This window comes from Dendropsophus ebraccatus, chromosome 8, assembly GCF_027789765.1.
Source record: "Dendropsophus ebraccatus isolate aDenEbr1 chromosome 8, aDenEbr1.pat, whole genome shotgun sequence".
NCBI classification, from domain to species: Eukaryota; Metazoa; Chordata; class Amphibia; order Anura; family Hylidae; genus Dendropsophus; species Dendropsophus ebraccatus.
Genome location: NC_091461.1, coordinates 121,503,100 through 121,518,380, shown reverse-complemented (window position 1 = coordinate 121,518,380; position 15,281 = coordinate 121,503,100). Strand labels below are relative to the sequence as shown.

Genomic DNA, 15,281 nt, shown 5'->3' with positions numbered 1-15,281 from the left:
AACTGACCGGTTATTATAAGGGTCGAGTATAACACAGGAACAGAAAGACCACAGATGGGCAGGAGACCCCCGTACTGTATGTACATTCACCTGCACAGCACAGAAAGAGCGGCATCATCATGGCAGCCGATACATCTATACCCAGGCCATACATGATAAAGGGGTATTGACTACATCTAGAACAGGGACGGGGAACCTTCGGCACTCCAGCTGTTGAAAAACTGTCTATGCATAATGGGAGTTGTAGTTCTGCAACAGATGGAAGGCCGGAGGTTCCACACCCCTGATCAAGAAGATGAGAATGTCTCACTATTGTCACAGACGGAGCAGCGAGACCATGCAGCTCTCTACAAGATAAAGGCCCACATGCTGACAGTGTGCAGGCCTATTACATGGTAGACTCATCTGTGAAACCAGCCAGCTCCCCCGTGTAACAGGCCTAGCCATCAGGTGCAAAGGAGCCGTATCTTGCTCGTCACTTGATCGCTCAATTCAGCCCTGTCAAACAATAATCTGCCCAATATAATCTATATAGCGATTGTTCATTACAAAGAGGTCTAATAAAAGGGGAGCTCCAGCCATAAAATATTTGTATTTATAAATCACCTGGTGTCAGAATGTTATGCAGATTTGTAATTTGCTTCTATTTAAAAACTTCTAGTCTTCCAGTACTTATGAGCTGCTGTATGTCCTGTGGGAAGTGGTCTATTCTCTCCAGTCTGACACAGTGCTCTCTGCTGCCACCTCTGTCCATGTCACGAACTGTCCAGAGCAGCAGCAGAGCAGGTTTTCTATGGGGATTTGCTGCTGCTCTGGACAGTTCCTGACATGGACGGAGGTGGCAGCAGAGAGCACTGTGTCAGACTGGAGAGAATACACCACTTCCTGCAGGACATCCAGCGGCTGATAAGTACTGCAAGACAGGAAGTAAATTACAAATCTATATAACTTTCTAAAACCAGTTTATTTGGGGGGGATTATTATTATTATTTTTTCTTTAATTGCTCGCATACCCGTTTAAGCCATGTAAACAGGAGATGGCTGGGCAGATTGGCTCTCAGATAATATTCACTGCTGCCTTAGTTTAGGTGATTAGTGGAAATCTCAGCATCCAGACCCCACCAACCACAACTTCTGACAAGTCCTAGTCAAACAGACGACATAAGTTGTGGCACATTTGGCCATTTTATCCAGACTCCTAAGGTGTGACCATTTTAATAATATAATATATATATATACACACACACACACACACAGATATCCCTCTACCCCACATAGGATACAATGCAGCATCATAGTGCAGAGATACGGCAGAGATACCAGGATGAAGCCACGGTGTAACATCTCACCTTTATCTGATCTATCAGGATCTGTAGATAGGCGTCTGACTCGGCGAGCTTCTTATCAAAGTCCTGAACGCTGGGAACGAATCCAGAATCCACACCCTGAAAAAAAAAAAACAAAAAAAAAAACACAACCATAGGGTTACATGGGGGACCTGAACATCAGAGCTTCTACAAAGGGTTAATAAGAAGCCTGCGAGCCCGGGCCGGCACAGGAGGATTACAGCCGGGCCGCTATACTGAGCAGGAAACCGATACGAGATGCTAAACTGTCTGTGAACCACAATACCCTGAGCAAACAGCGAGACACAAGTCATCTAACGCCGGCCGTGTACGGACACAGGATACCGTAAATAGATCAATGCCAGGGAGAGGAAATCACCTATACGGCTGGAGTGAGGAGCCGGGAGTGTACAGACTGGGTGTAACCACACGCTCAGTGAGCAGACACCGGGCACAACCCTTTCCTAGCAGCAAACAAAATAAGGGGGTTTAATGCATTGGAAAATAAGAGTCACCTAAAGTCTGGAGAGGACGTGAAACGCTGCACTAAACCGATCTATAAATATATGCAACGTCCACATGGTCCCAGAGATGCTGGCATTTCCACAGCACTGACAGCCTGGCTTTCCTGCACCAACCTTCTAAGAATCACAGCTTCCCGATGTCCGCGGGGGCCGCACAGCCGCCTCATCTGTGTCATCTCTAAAAGGGCAGCTCTACATGCCACGTATCTCACACAGGGAGGGGGCCATCCAGGCGGCTGCTCTGCCAGTTCTTGGAAGGAAAAAGCCCTATATCCTCCTGTTACAGAGCGAGCGGAGTTATTACCACAGAGACAACACCCAGAGCTGCTGCCGCTGGATGTGTACTGACATCAGAGCAGACATGGCACCACCATCCATTATCACTCCACATGATGTGTAACCAGTCTGTATATAGAGAGCAGGGGGACCGTGATACAAGCATCAAATAAGCTAAATAACAAGCCTATACTTCCATCTCCACCCTCTCATATTAAAGGGGTATTCCACTCAAATATAACGTTTGATATGTTGCTGCCCATGGTGAGACTAATAATTGCTTCAATACTTGTTATTATCTATTCAGTCTCCTTCCTCCAGTTCTGAGCTGCTGCTTTCTGCTGAAGAGACAAAAATCTGTGTGTGAGCTTTTCTCTCCATCTTCCCCTTCCTTCTGAGACAGCTGATGTAAACAAGTCCCTGGCAGACTGTATCTGCAGCTTTGTAGCTTCTTTGTAATGCTGGGAGGGTTATTCTGAGGTCAAGTACCAGGTTATCACTGATCTTCACAACAAGAACCAATCAGCTGATGTATGTAAGGAGAGCCATCTGCTATAGGAACATACAGGCTAGTGGGTTGTCTTATTGTCGTATCCAGGAATATTACACTCACCAGGCAAAAATGCTGAATTTAACCAAATGTAAGGCTTGTTAAGTGTTGTGATTGGGTCCTAAAGGGGCACTCCGGAGAAATCAACTGGTGTCAGAAAGTTATAAAGATCAGATACTTATCAGCTGCTGTATGTCCTGCAGGAAGTGGTGTATTCTCTCCAGTCTGACACAGTGCTCTCTGCTGCCACCTCTGTCCATGTCAGAAACTGTCCAGAGCAGGAGAGGTTTTGTATGGGGATTTGCTGCTGCTCTGGACAGTTCCTGACATGGACAGAGGTGGCAGCAGAGAGCACTGTGTCAGATTGAACAGAATACACCACTTCCTGCAGGACATACAGCAGTTGATAAGTACTAGAGACTTTTTACGTTTTTCCTGTAAGTTAATTCTAGAAAACCCTTAAATAGACCTGTCACCTCCCCTGACCGGTCTGTGTAAGTAAAGTACAGGTAGTAGGGGGTGGGGGATGTCCCTACAGTCTGGCACTGTCAGCTCTGATTGGATAATGTCATAAACGCCCACTATTGGTAATTGTGCGTTTACACAGACAGATTTATCTGACAGATCATAGAAGCCAAAGCCAGGAACAGACTATAAACGGAGATCAGGTAATAAAGGAAAGACTGGGATCTATCCTCTTTTCAAATCCATTTCTGGCTTTGGCTTCCAAAATCTGTCAGATAAATCTCTGTGTAAACGCACCCTAACACCTAGTTGGTTACTGAGTCATACATTTCTAGTTAGAATAACAGAAGATTGGCACATCACACAGCTATAAGAATAGGTGATCCAGAATTGTTATTTCATGGGGATTACAAAGATTTACTAACACACACAGGTCAGGTGAGGTGACAGGTTCCCTTTAAGGAGTTGTGAAACATGACCAAGGAAACAGCCACACCAGAGTCTCCCCCACATCCATCTGCAGACAGCCAGGGTCCTTGCCATCGCAGATCAGGTGATCTACCATTAATAACAAGGAAATAACCTTCAACAGGTGGCGCTAGAGAGCTACTTTGCATACATCTTCCCAGCAAGCATTTAATGAGGTGTTAACTTTCCTATGCCCTATGGTGGGCCCCTCTAGGAGACATATAAGCCCCTGTGACCCATTGCAAACTTACTTTTACTGCTGGGCAGCAAGGTACCACCACTGTGCTACTACAGGATACAGTACAAAGCCATTATATACTTGTGAGTTGCGGATAGGACGCATCCACCCCACTTTGCACTTCTCGGGTTATTTCACAGCAGTTTTTCTCGACTTAATGCAATGTAAAAAAACCAAAGTATCGGGAAGAAATCACTGTAATGTCTGCAGCCCTGAGCGGTCCCGTCTCTGTAACTGGGCTGCACAAAGCCTGAACTTAGTTCATCACAAACCTGGCCGTCAGGGCTGGGAGTCCGGGCTGTACTCGGTGCATTCACCATCTAAACTCTCCCTCTATTAGCTGAATAGAACATGAGCTCAGAAGAGGTGGAGATCAGGATGAATAAAGGATCTGTAAGGTCCCGGATGTAGGGACTCGCTATCTGTGTGATGTCCGTGCCAGGAAATAATAGCTTACCTCCTAAAAGCTTTATAATAAAACCGCAGAGGAGCCCAGAATGTTCCCTCCTGGACGAGAAAGGGCGACGTCACGGGAAACACAATACAATGGATTGTACTGAACCACCTGAAGACTCTATTCTGCCTGCCGAAATAATGGGGCCTTTATGTGATAGCAGACGGGCTGTCCCAGTGTTCTGTGGTCCCCGATACAAAGTCCTTGCTGCCTTCCCCTGTAAATAATGCAGGCACAGACAGAGCTGCCTCCTGGTCTCTCCCCGCAGCTTCTCTCTCATAACATTAGGCTTAAAGAGGAATTCCACTCTAGTAAAATACATATTTATGGTGCGTTCATACGTACAGGATCTGCAGATGATTTAAAGTTGCACATTCAAAGCAAGTCTGTAGCTTCAAATCTGTTGCAGATCCTGTACGTGTGTACGCACCCTAAAGGGAACCAATCAGGACAACTGTGCTGATATGGTTGTCTACAGTATACAGCGACTGTACAGCTCGGGGAGCACACCAGCAGCTCTAAGCATTAGCTTTAAGTAAGCAGAAAAAGTAGTTTTATTCTGCCACACAGGGCCGGCAATTAGTCATTGGGGGTGGGGGAGCCGCGTGGATTCCGTAGTATGTACGCACTCTAAGGGTGGTATTACACGGAACGATAATCGGCCGAATTGGCCCGATTCGGCCGATTATCGCTCCGTGTAATAAATGCAACGATCATCGGCTGATCGTTGATATAGGTTAGGGCCCTATTCCACCAGACGATTATAGTTTGCATAATCGTTAACGATTAACAATCTCAAACGACCGCTATTGCGAAAGACCTGAAAACGTTCACTCATTTCCATGGAACGATAATCGTTACTTATGATCGTAATTGCGATCGTTTTTCTTCGCTATTTATTCGCTATTGCGTTCGTATCTATTGCGAACGACCAAACAATGTCTTATTCAATGCGAACGATTTGCGAACGAGCAACGATAAAAATAGGTCCAGGTCTTTATAAAGCGACCAACGATTTCTCGTTCGGTCGTTAATCGTTAACTGCATTTCAACCGAACGATTATCGTTTGGATTCGAACGATTTAACGATAATCTGAATGATAATCGTCCGGTGGAATAGGGCCCTTCGAACCTATTTTTGTCGGGCGCCGACCGCGCACCGCAGCGTGTAATAGCGGTGCGTGGCCGGCGACTAACGATATACATTACCCATCCACGTTCCAGGGCTGCTCCTGCCGTCCGCTTCTCCCTGCGTCCCGCGCGCGCTCTAGCGTCACAGAGGCCTGTCAGCTGATAGGCCGCTCAGCCAATCACAGGCCGTGGCGGTCCCGGCCTGTGATTGGCTGAGCGGCCTACCAGCTGACAGGCTGCTGTGACGCTAGAGAGCGCGCGGGACCCCCGGGAGAAGCGGACGCAGGAGCAGCCCTGGAACGTGGATGGGTAATGTATGCCTGTTTAGCAAGGGCTGCAAGGACATCGGTAACAATGTCCTTGCAGCTCTTGTCAAACGATTATCGGGCCGTGTAATAGGTCCAGTAAACGAGCAACGATCTAGCAGATCGCTGCTCGTTTACAGGTATTATCGGGCCCTGCTCGGCCCGTGTAATACCACCCTAAGGGGGAACTATCAGCAGGTTAGATGAATCTAATCTGCTGATATGTACCTATTGCACAGGAGATGCCGAGGAGGGTATGTGTCTTAAGGCCCTATTCCACGGAACGATTATCGGCCAATAATCGTCCCGTGGAATATAAGGCAACGATCAGCCGTCATCGTGCATGTCAGCAGGTTACATTCATCTAACCTGCGGATAGATCCCTTTTAGGGTACAAACACACACAGCAGATACGCAGCAGATTTGATACTGTGTTCAGTTATTTAGATCTAATCTGCTGCGTATCACAGCAGTAAATACGCAGCGTATATGCCGTGTGTGTTTGTACCCTAAAAGTGAATGAGAGATGTTGCAATTCCAGACACAACCACTACAGAAAGTATGGCACTATACCTGGTTTGAAATAGGGCTCTGCAATTGACCCCTTCAAACAGCTGATTGGCAAGTGTGAGGCCCCCAGTGATAATGAGACAGACAAATAATGCAATCCTATCAGGAATCGCTGCTCTATTTCTACTGTACAGAAATGAAGATGACGTCTTTCCCCGTCTCCCCATTCCCGGCGGAGCAGTCACTGACATAGCTTTCATACTGCGCCGGTGATGAATAGAAGGGTCTTATCTGCTAATCTTTCTTACGTTATATTTCCACAAATCCATGGAGCCTGTGGAGATCTCCCAGCTGTCCCACATATCGCAGTGCACGTCCACAGGCCAAGCCGCTTTGCAGCAATAAACCTCTGTATGGATGGACGGCTGGGGGTACTGTGCATCGTGCCATAAAGAGAGCAGCTTGTCCTCAGGAATGGAGTCACTGACGTAGTGTGATACGGGGCACAGGCCTCATGTATTATGGATCAGGTTAATAGCAGCAGCTGCTTACACGCCACAGTCTGCAGTATACAGACAGGGCCGGCTCCCTCCACTTCACACCATAAAGCACCATATGGGTTTTTCTGTATAATAAGTAAACCCAAAATCTTGCTCTGCTCCCCCACTCACTGTACTCACTCACCTTCAGGGGTCCCGTAGACTGGAACAGCAGTGCACAGACCAGACCACACCTGTCCAGGCTTAGAAAAACATGGCCGCTTTCTTCTACAAACAGCACCTCTCCTGTCCCCAGTTGTGCTGTGGTATTACAGTTCAGTTCCATTGAAGTGAATGGAGCTGCACTGCAATAATACACACAGCCTGAGGGCAGGGGCGACGCTGTTTTTGCAGGAAAGTAGCTGTGCTTTGACTAATCCTGGATAATCCCTTTAATTGTACCTGAAAGATTGCTTTTAAAGTGATATTGTCCCCCCTTTCCATGTAAAGAGTTCCCAGCTCCTTTCTTGAGCTTATATTCTGGACATTTCATATCTTACTATATAAGGGGATTTCTTGGGGGTCTCTCCCCTCAAAAATGCATGTCATTGTTGGTGGACAGTGCCGTATGTCCGCTGTGCCCCATATCCCCCCCGCACATCATCACTGGCGCTCCGCACCTCTGTGATGTCATCAGAAAGGGCCAACCTAGATGCCTAGGACCCTCCCCCATCTGGAAAGATATGAAATGTCCAGAATATAAGCTTTAGAAGGTGCTGAGAACTCTGGATATGGAAATCCCTTTAAATAACCCTTCCTGGAAGTCCACACCCAGCACAAACCCCTCCCAGGCAGATACAGAGGATGTGTGTGACTTTTCTTTGGTCCCGTCAGCATACACTAAGGGGGGGTCCTCAGGTTTGTTGTTCCACAGATACAATTCTATCCTAATGGTTTCATCAGAAAACGCCATTAAGTGAAATCCCGGCCAGATGGGACATAATGGCTTCTAATGGAAATTCCCGGTATCCACGCCTGACTGATCATTCCTCCTGGTGGTCGGGAGCAGGAGGCTGAAGAACACAACGTTCCTGGTTTCCGCTCAAAACTTCTCTGAAAAAAAAAAAACAAAAAAAAAAACAAAACATCCAATTGATTCAAACTGGCGTCCTGGTCCGGCGCCAACCTCGCTACATCTATAATGATGGGGATCTGCTGCGGGTGGCTGTACAAAGTGTATTAGGGTCCAGACCAGGGCTGCTGCTGCAAAACTACAATTCCCATCATGCCTGGAGAACTAAGGCTTTGGCTGTCCGGGTGTGATGGATAATGTAGTTTTTGCAACAGATGGAGGGCAGCAGGTTCCTAATCCCTGATGTATAAAAAAAGGATGCCACCTTACAATAACATGTATACCATGCTGTATACTTCTGCAGGATGCCCTCATATGGAATAGTGCAGTAAACAAGGGTGTACTGAGCTACTGTATACCTGTCTTTGGGCTTAAAGAGTTATTTAAAAAAAAATCTTTCAAATCAACTGGTGCCAGAGATTTGCGATTTACTTCTACTAAAAAAATCTCCATTCTTCCAGTACTTATCAGCTGCTATATGTCCTACAGGAAGTAGTGTATTCTCTCCAGTCTGACAATGCTCTCTGCTGCCACCTCTGTCCATGTCAGGAACTGTCCAGAGCAGCAGCAAATCCCCATAGAAAACCTCTCCTGCTCTGGTCAGTTCCTGACATGGACAGAGGTGGCAGCAGAGAGCACTGTGTCAGACTGGAGAGAATACATCACTTCCTGCAGGACATACATCAGCTGATAAGTACTGGAAGACTGGAGAGAATACACCACTTGCCAAGTTACATATTTTTGCACCTAAAATCTTTAGCAAACTTGCCTCCTTTTTCTGATAGGCTGCTCTTTCCCTCCCATTTCTCACAGCTCGTTGTCTAGGTTACCAACCACCGCTCTGCTCGAAAAGCAGTGGTCTGGCTGGTATAGATTATACAGCCATACTATGGGGAAGCCTTGAGAAACCACGTGGGTCACATTCAGCAGGCAGACTGGCTCAGTTTGCAGATACACAGCCCAGGGGCTCACAAGCATTCTCCTGCACAAAGCACTTACTATACCCCGCCCACTTCCTGTCATTTGTCCTGCTCCAGCTGTTACTAGAGACATCTTTCCCCTGACAATAGGCAGTGGACAGCAGATTGCAGACAATGGAGACACGTAGGGACCAAGGCTTTAGAGCCATTTTTGGGGGGTAAGGAGTCATTTTTACATAGTAAAGTGATTTACAAACGTTAGAAATCCCATCGGTTCAAATAGAAGGAGACGTCTGAGATGACAGCGACCATTTATACACTCTTGCATCCTCAGATAACCCCTAAGGGTGCCTTTACACAGATTTATCTGACAGATTTTGAAGCCAAAGCCAGTAATGGTTTTCAAAAGAGCAGAAATCTCAGTCTTTCCTTTGTGACCTGTTCCCTGCTTATAGTCTGCTCCTGGCTTTGGCTTCAAAAATCTGTCAGATAAATCTCTCTGTGTAAAGGCACCCTTAAAGACTCCGCTCAAAAACAATGCGGCTATACCCACGTAGTATTGTCCAGTTTCCACATCCTGCTTTGCTAAATAAACTTCACCATCTCTCACCTCGACGGGTTTACTCAAGCAGACAAACACGCACATTGTTTGAGCAGACAGAGCATGAGTACAACGTGACACAACAATGCACCAACACTACTCAACCCCCGCAGGCTGCCCTCACCTTAATACACCATTCATCTACATACAAGCTGGGAAACGTTGTATTATTTATCCTGATCCAAGTTTAATACGGTAAAAAATATAGAGTGTTCCATAGTCTCACTGCTCTTACAGTAAAGAACCCGCGTCTGTGCTGATGGTGAAACCTTCTTTCCTCTAGACGTAGAGGATGCCCCCTTGTCTTGGTTACAGGCCTAGGAGCACAAAGATCTCTGTATTGCCCATTCATATATTTGTACATTGGGATCAGATCGCCCCTTATTCCCATTCCCTTATTGACCTTGGTCGCCTCCTCTGCACCCTCTGCAGTTCAGCTATGTCCTTCTTATATACCGGTGCTGTATACAGTATATACCATGTGCGGTCTGACCAGAAATTTATAAAGAGGCAAATCTATGTTCTCATCTTTAGCATCTCGGCCTCCTTTGATACATCCTATGATGTTACTGGTCACTACAGACGAGTTTACTTTCCACCAATAACCCAGGGTCCTTTTCAGAAACCTTTTTACTGGCGTTTTATTATGGTCAGACTAACAATTCCTTCCATACTTGTTATTATCTATTCAGTAACCTTCCCCCAGTTCTAAGCTGCTGCTTTCTGGTGAAGACATAAAAATCTGTGTGTGAGCTTTTCTCTCTCCCCCTCTTCTCCCCTCCCTTCTGAGACACCTGATGTAAACAAGTCACTGGCAGGCTTTATCTGCAACATTATATCTTCTTTGTAATGCTGGAAGGGGTAAGTTGCTGATGAACTCACTGTGATTAATCCTCCCAGCATAACAAAGAAGCTACAATGTTGCAGATACAGTATGCCAGGGACTTGTTTACATCAGGTGTCTCAGAAGGGAGGGGGGAGGAAGGGGAGACAGAAAAAAAAACGCACACAGATTTTTGAGTCTTCCTAGAAAGCAGCAGCTGAGAACTGGGGGAAGGAGACTGAATAGATAATAACAAGTATGGAAGGAATTGTTAGTCTCACCATGGGCAGCAACATAGCAAAAGTTATGACTGAGTGGAATACCCCTTTAAAAGACCACAGGCATCAGAGACTGATCAGAGATTGATGCCTATGGCCTTTTAACTGTGTTTGAAATAAAGGACTGAAATTTTAGCACCTGAAAGTGGTGAGCGCCACATTTCCTCTCTTTACCTTTACCTGTTGTGTTTTTATTGCTCGGCCTCAGAGCCGACAATCATTTCAGTTTATGAATTGTTTTGTGTCATTTATAGGGTCATTTATTAGGTGTTGTGCCGGCTATTTGCGGTTATGTGATTGCGGGCGGTTCTTACTATAACCCCTGTGACTTCCTATACACTGTGTGTAATCATCCTTTATTATTGTGCAATTAATAATATGTAACAGGAATCAATAGTGACATCTCCTAGTGAGGTAGGTGATGCCCTACAGCAGTGTCGTGTGATGGTAGTGCCACCCCCCATACCCTAACACTATGACGTACTGACATATGAAGCGCAGTCACTGCCCGTGAATGGAGGAGACACAGATGACTGAGCCTGAATGTAAAGAGCTGATTAATAGCGGATCACTTCCCATTTCACAATCCCATGACTACAGCTCACAGCCGGGAATATTACACAAGCAGAACAAGGCCGGCAAATCTGGAACCAACACAGTGGCCACCGCCGGCTCGCCAGCACTGTATACTACAAATCAGGACGTAGACACCACGGCCACAGCTCATCCCTGTCCTCTGCTGTATCGGGATCATGCACACTGAGCAATAGATGAGGACTTGAAGAGGAAAGATTTCTGCTTGAAAATCCTCTGATATTCTGGCAGAATAGGAACTGAATTTGAGCTGAATGCAAGCGGAATTTTAAAGAAGCAGTTCACTTTTTTTTTTTCGGCCCCCACGGGTAGCCGCTGTCATGTATACTTACAGAAGATGATCGGTGTCCCGTTCCCGTCGGTCAGTTCCCGTCCCGCGGTGCCGTTCTAATCGGGCGCGCTCACTTCCGCCGGCGCTGTGACTCCTCTTCTCGGCCTTGTAATTTGAACGCCGGAAGTCACGCGCTTCCATTGCGAATGCATGGAAGCGAGTGACTTCCGGCATATAATCACTGGTCAGAGAAAAGGACTCGCAGCAGCCGGCGGACGTGAGCGCGTCCAATTTGAACGGCACCGCGGGACGGGAACTGACCGACGGGAACGGGACACCGATCATCTTCTGTAAGTATACATGACAGCGGCTACCTGGGGGGGGCGAAAAAAAAAAGTGAACTGCTTCTTTAAGCAGAATTCAAGTCCCATTGACTTGAATCCATCCAATGAATTGACATGTCACTCCTTTGGGTAGAAAGCAGATCTGTGGCAGAAAATTCTGCTTGGAAATTCTGCAGTCTGAATAACAGAGCGGTAATCCCATTGAACACAATGAGACATTGCTCTGTACATATTTTACAGGGTGGAATTTCAAGGAGAAATTAAGAGCAAATTCCTCTTCAATTCCTCGTCTATTGCTCAGTGTGCACACGCCCTTAGGGTGCGGAGTACCCCTTTAAGCAATGATATTCTGGTGGAAACGTGGCAGACATCAAACAATGAACGAAAATTTGCTCATAATGTCGCTAATCACATCTTTAGAGTTTAAAATCATTGTTAAACATTCTTATCATTCACAGTAAACATATGAGCACAATTACAGTGATATTTACCATAATCACAATCGCATTAATGACTTTTTATAGTGATTTAGGCGATTTTAAATAGCATGGCAATTGAGTTTGTATCTATATACTGTAAACGATGAGTGTTTACAATGAAAGACTTGAGAACGATTGGTAATGATTTTGTAGTTTGCTCCAAAGATGCGATTAACGGCATAAAAACAAATATTTGTTTGTGGTTTGATCATTGCCGCGCTTACACCAGAGGATTATCTATTGAATTGTAACAATTAATGGATTTTTTGGCACGATAATCGGCCTGTGTGAAAGGGTTTCACCACCAGAGATATTTCCAGCTTTGGCTGTCTGGGCATCATGGGAATTGTAGTTCTGATACAGCTGGAGGGCCGCAGGTTCCCCCATCACTTGCCCTAAGGGTGGGCACTGAGGCCGGGGCAGATGTTGTGCTATTTGTAAGCTCAGAGTATGAGCAGCCATTGGCTCGGTTACTCTGGTCACATGATCGTGAGACACCAGCGGGCGCCTCCGAGCAGTTCTACCCCTACACGTACCCATAGACCTTCATAAGCGCCTCCCCCAACCTTCTTTCGCAATGTATAACTTTATTGAACATGAGACGAACGACATCCACCACGAAAACACGTGATTAGTACACGCCAGGGACTATTCCTGTGTATACCTTACCCTGTATATACAGCCAGCTGTCACTATACGCCCTGCATAAATAGATACACATCACAACCTGTACGGACATGATAACAATGTTGCGCCGCATAGTAACACGTTATATTATAATCCACACTGTACATAGAAAAAACAGGAACCTGAAGCCTAACGTAACTTCTCACTACCGGTAAATCGGTGTCCCCATCGGACGGTGTCTACGTCTTTATTCCACCTCTAGACTCATACATAGCTTTTATATTACTGGGGGACACGGAGGACCCCCCATACACCCCCTGTCCTTGTAGGACGCCCCCAGCACACAGAGCAGGGGCCCCCCGGGCAGACTCCATCCTCCTGCCCTCAGTTCTCCGGTTATGTGCTTCTCTATGGCGATGGCGGCCGCGGTTACTTACGCAGCTGCAGCAGCTGTCCCCAGCAGCCCCGCAGTCCTCGGCGGCAGCAGCAGCGACATGCATGCTTTTACTTACAGGATGAGGCATCCAGCTACTTCCTCTGCACGTCTCCAGAGCTGCTGCAGCTGCTGCCTCCCACCGGCATCCTATTGGACAGCTGCAGCTTACATATCAAATAGAGGGATGCCCATTGGGTGTCTGTGGGTCACATGACACTGTGCACTGTTTAGCAATACACTGGGGAACATGCCAGATCCGAGGCACATCACGCTCCACAATCAGAGCATCAGATACTATTACATTACAGAGGTGTTAACCCTGCGGGGGCCGGAGAAGATGCTGCCCCCCCTCTCATCTTATAGACGATAAAACCATAAGAATTACTCACCGTCCCTGAATCATTATCTATATCAATAAATCATCCCGAAAACAATGGGAAAATGCTATATACTCCCTCCTGTCACATCCCTGCAGATATATACCTCCTCCAGTCACTTCCCCCCCAGCTATATACCTCTACCAGTCACATCCCCCCGAGCTATATACCTTCTCCAGTGACATCCCCCCCAGCTATATACCTCCTTCCGTCACATCCCCCAGCTATATACCTCCTCCTGTCACATCCCTGCAGATATATACCTCTTCCAGTCACATCCCCCCCCAGCTATATACCTTCTCCAGTGACATCCCCCCGAGCTATATACCTCATACAGTGACATCCCCCCAGCTATATACCTCCTCCCGTCACATCCCCCAGCTATATACCTCTTCCAGTCACATGCTCCCAGCTATATACCTCCTCCCGTCACATCCCCCAGCTATATACCTCATACAGTGACATCCCCTCTGCTATATACCTCCTCCCGTCACATCCCCCAGCTATATACCTCCTCCTGTCACATCCCTGCAGATATATACCTCTTCCAGTCACATCCCTGCAGATATATATCTCCTCCAGTGACATCCCCCCCAGCTATATACCTCTTCCAGTCACATCCCCCCGAGCTATATACCTTCTCCAGTGACATCCCCCCAGCTATATACCTTCTCCAGTGACATCCCCCCAGCTATATACCTCCTCCAGTCACATCCCTGCAGATATATACCTCCTCCAGTGACATCCCCCCAGCTATATACCTCATACAGTGACATCCCCCCCAGCTATATACCTCCTCCAGTCACATCCCCCCCAGCTATATACCTCCTCCAGCGACATCCCCTCTGCTATATACCTCCTCCAGTCACATCCCCCCCAGCTATATACCTCCTCCAGTCACATCCCCCCAGCTATATACCTCCTCCAGCGACATCCCCTCTGCTATATACCTCCTCCAGTCACATCCCCCCCAGCTATATACCTCATACAGTGACATCCCCCTTTTTCCCATTTTTACTGCTATATATAATTATATAATAATCCTGACGTTTTGCCGTCAATCTCACCACTGACCCTCCCCTGCTGTTATAGTCCCATAGGGCAGGGTCACTTTTTTACCTTCATCCTCAGTAAATCTTCACTGTATTCAATATGCAAATTAAGCAGTTCAGTGTCCTGGGGGCGGGGCTAACTCTCCGTGCACTGATCCGCCCCATCCCTCTCCATGAATATAGAGGCTGCGCTGTACAGTGATGTCACCCCGGGGCTCATAAAGCGCTGAATATACAGGAGGATGGGGCGGACTGGGGAGCCAAGTGCTCTGATCCTGCTGGCCAATTAAGATAGGAATACCCCTTTATGAACCCTTTAAGGCAGTTTTGGCAAAATATTGCATCATTGTAAAGAGATTACACAAGCCAATGTAATGTGAGTGAGCGTCATCACATCAACAAGCAACATAAAAAGGCAGCGGGTACACATCTATATATACACAATGATCACCTCACCGCCACCCCTCTACCACAACACACCGTCTGCCTCTCTACCTTATACTTGGCAGTAGGGCTGGGCGATATGGCCAAAAAATAAAATCTCGATTTTTAAAAAATTTTGGACGATTCTCGATTTAAATCTCGATTTTTTTGTTTTTGC

The 15,281-nt window shown here is 46.8% G+C and overlaps 1 protein-coding gene across 4 annotated transcripts in view; it reads right to left on the bottom strand.

Moving 5' to 3' along the window:
• OSBPL9 (oxysterol binding protein like 9) overlaps positions 1-15,281 on the bottom strand; it is a 73,094-nt gene that overhangs the window by 32,801 nt on the left and 25,012 nt on the right. For 2 of the 4 annotated variants that reach the window (XM_069981595.1, XM_069981596.1), the window contains exon 5: positions 1,350-1,445. The exons of 1 other annotated variant lie outside the window; for it this stretch is intronic. In XM_069981595.1, coding sequence (XP_069837696.1) covers positions 1,350-1,445 — 96 coding nt within the window. Of the gene's footprint in view, positions 1-1,349; positions 1,446-13,252; positions 13,336-15,281 lie in introns of those variants that run through there. One more of the 4 variants, XM_069981598.1, reaches the window with a different exon arrangement.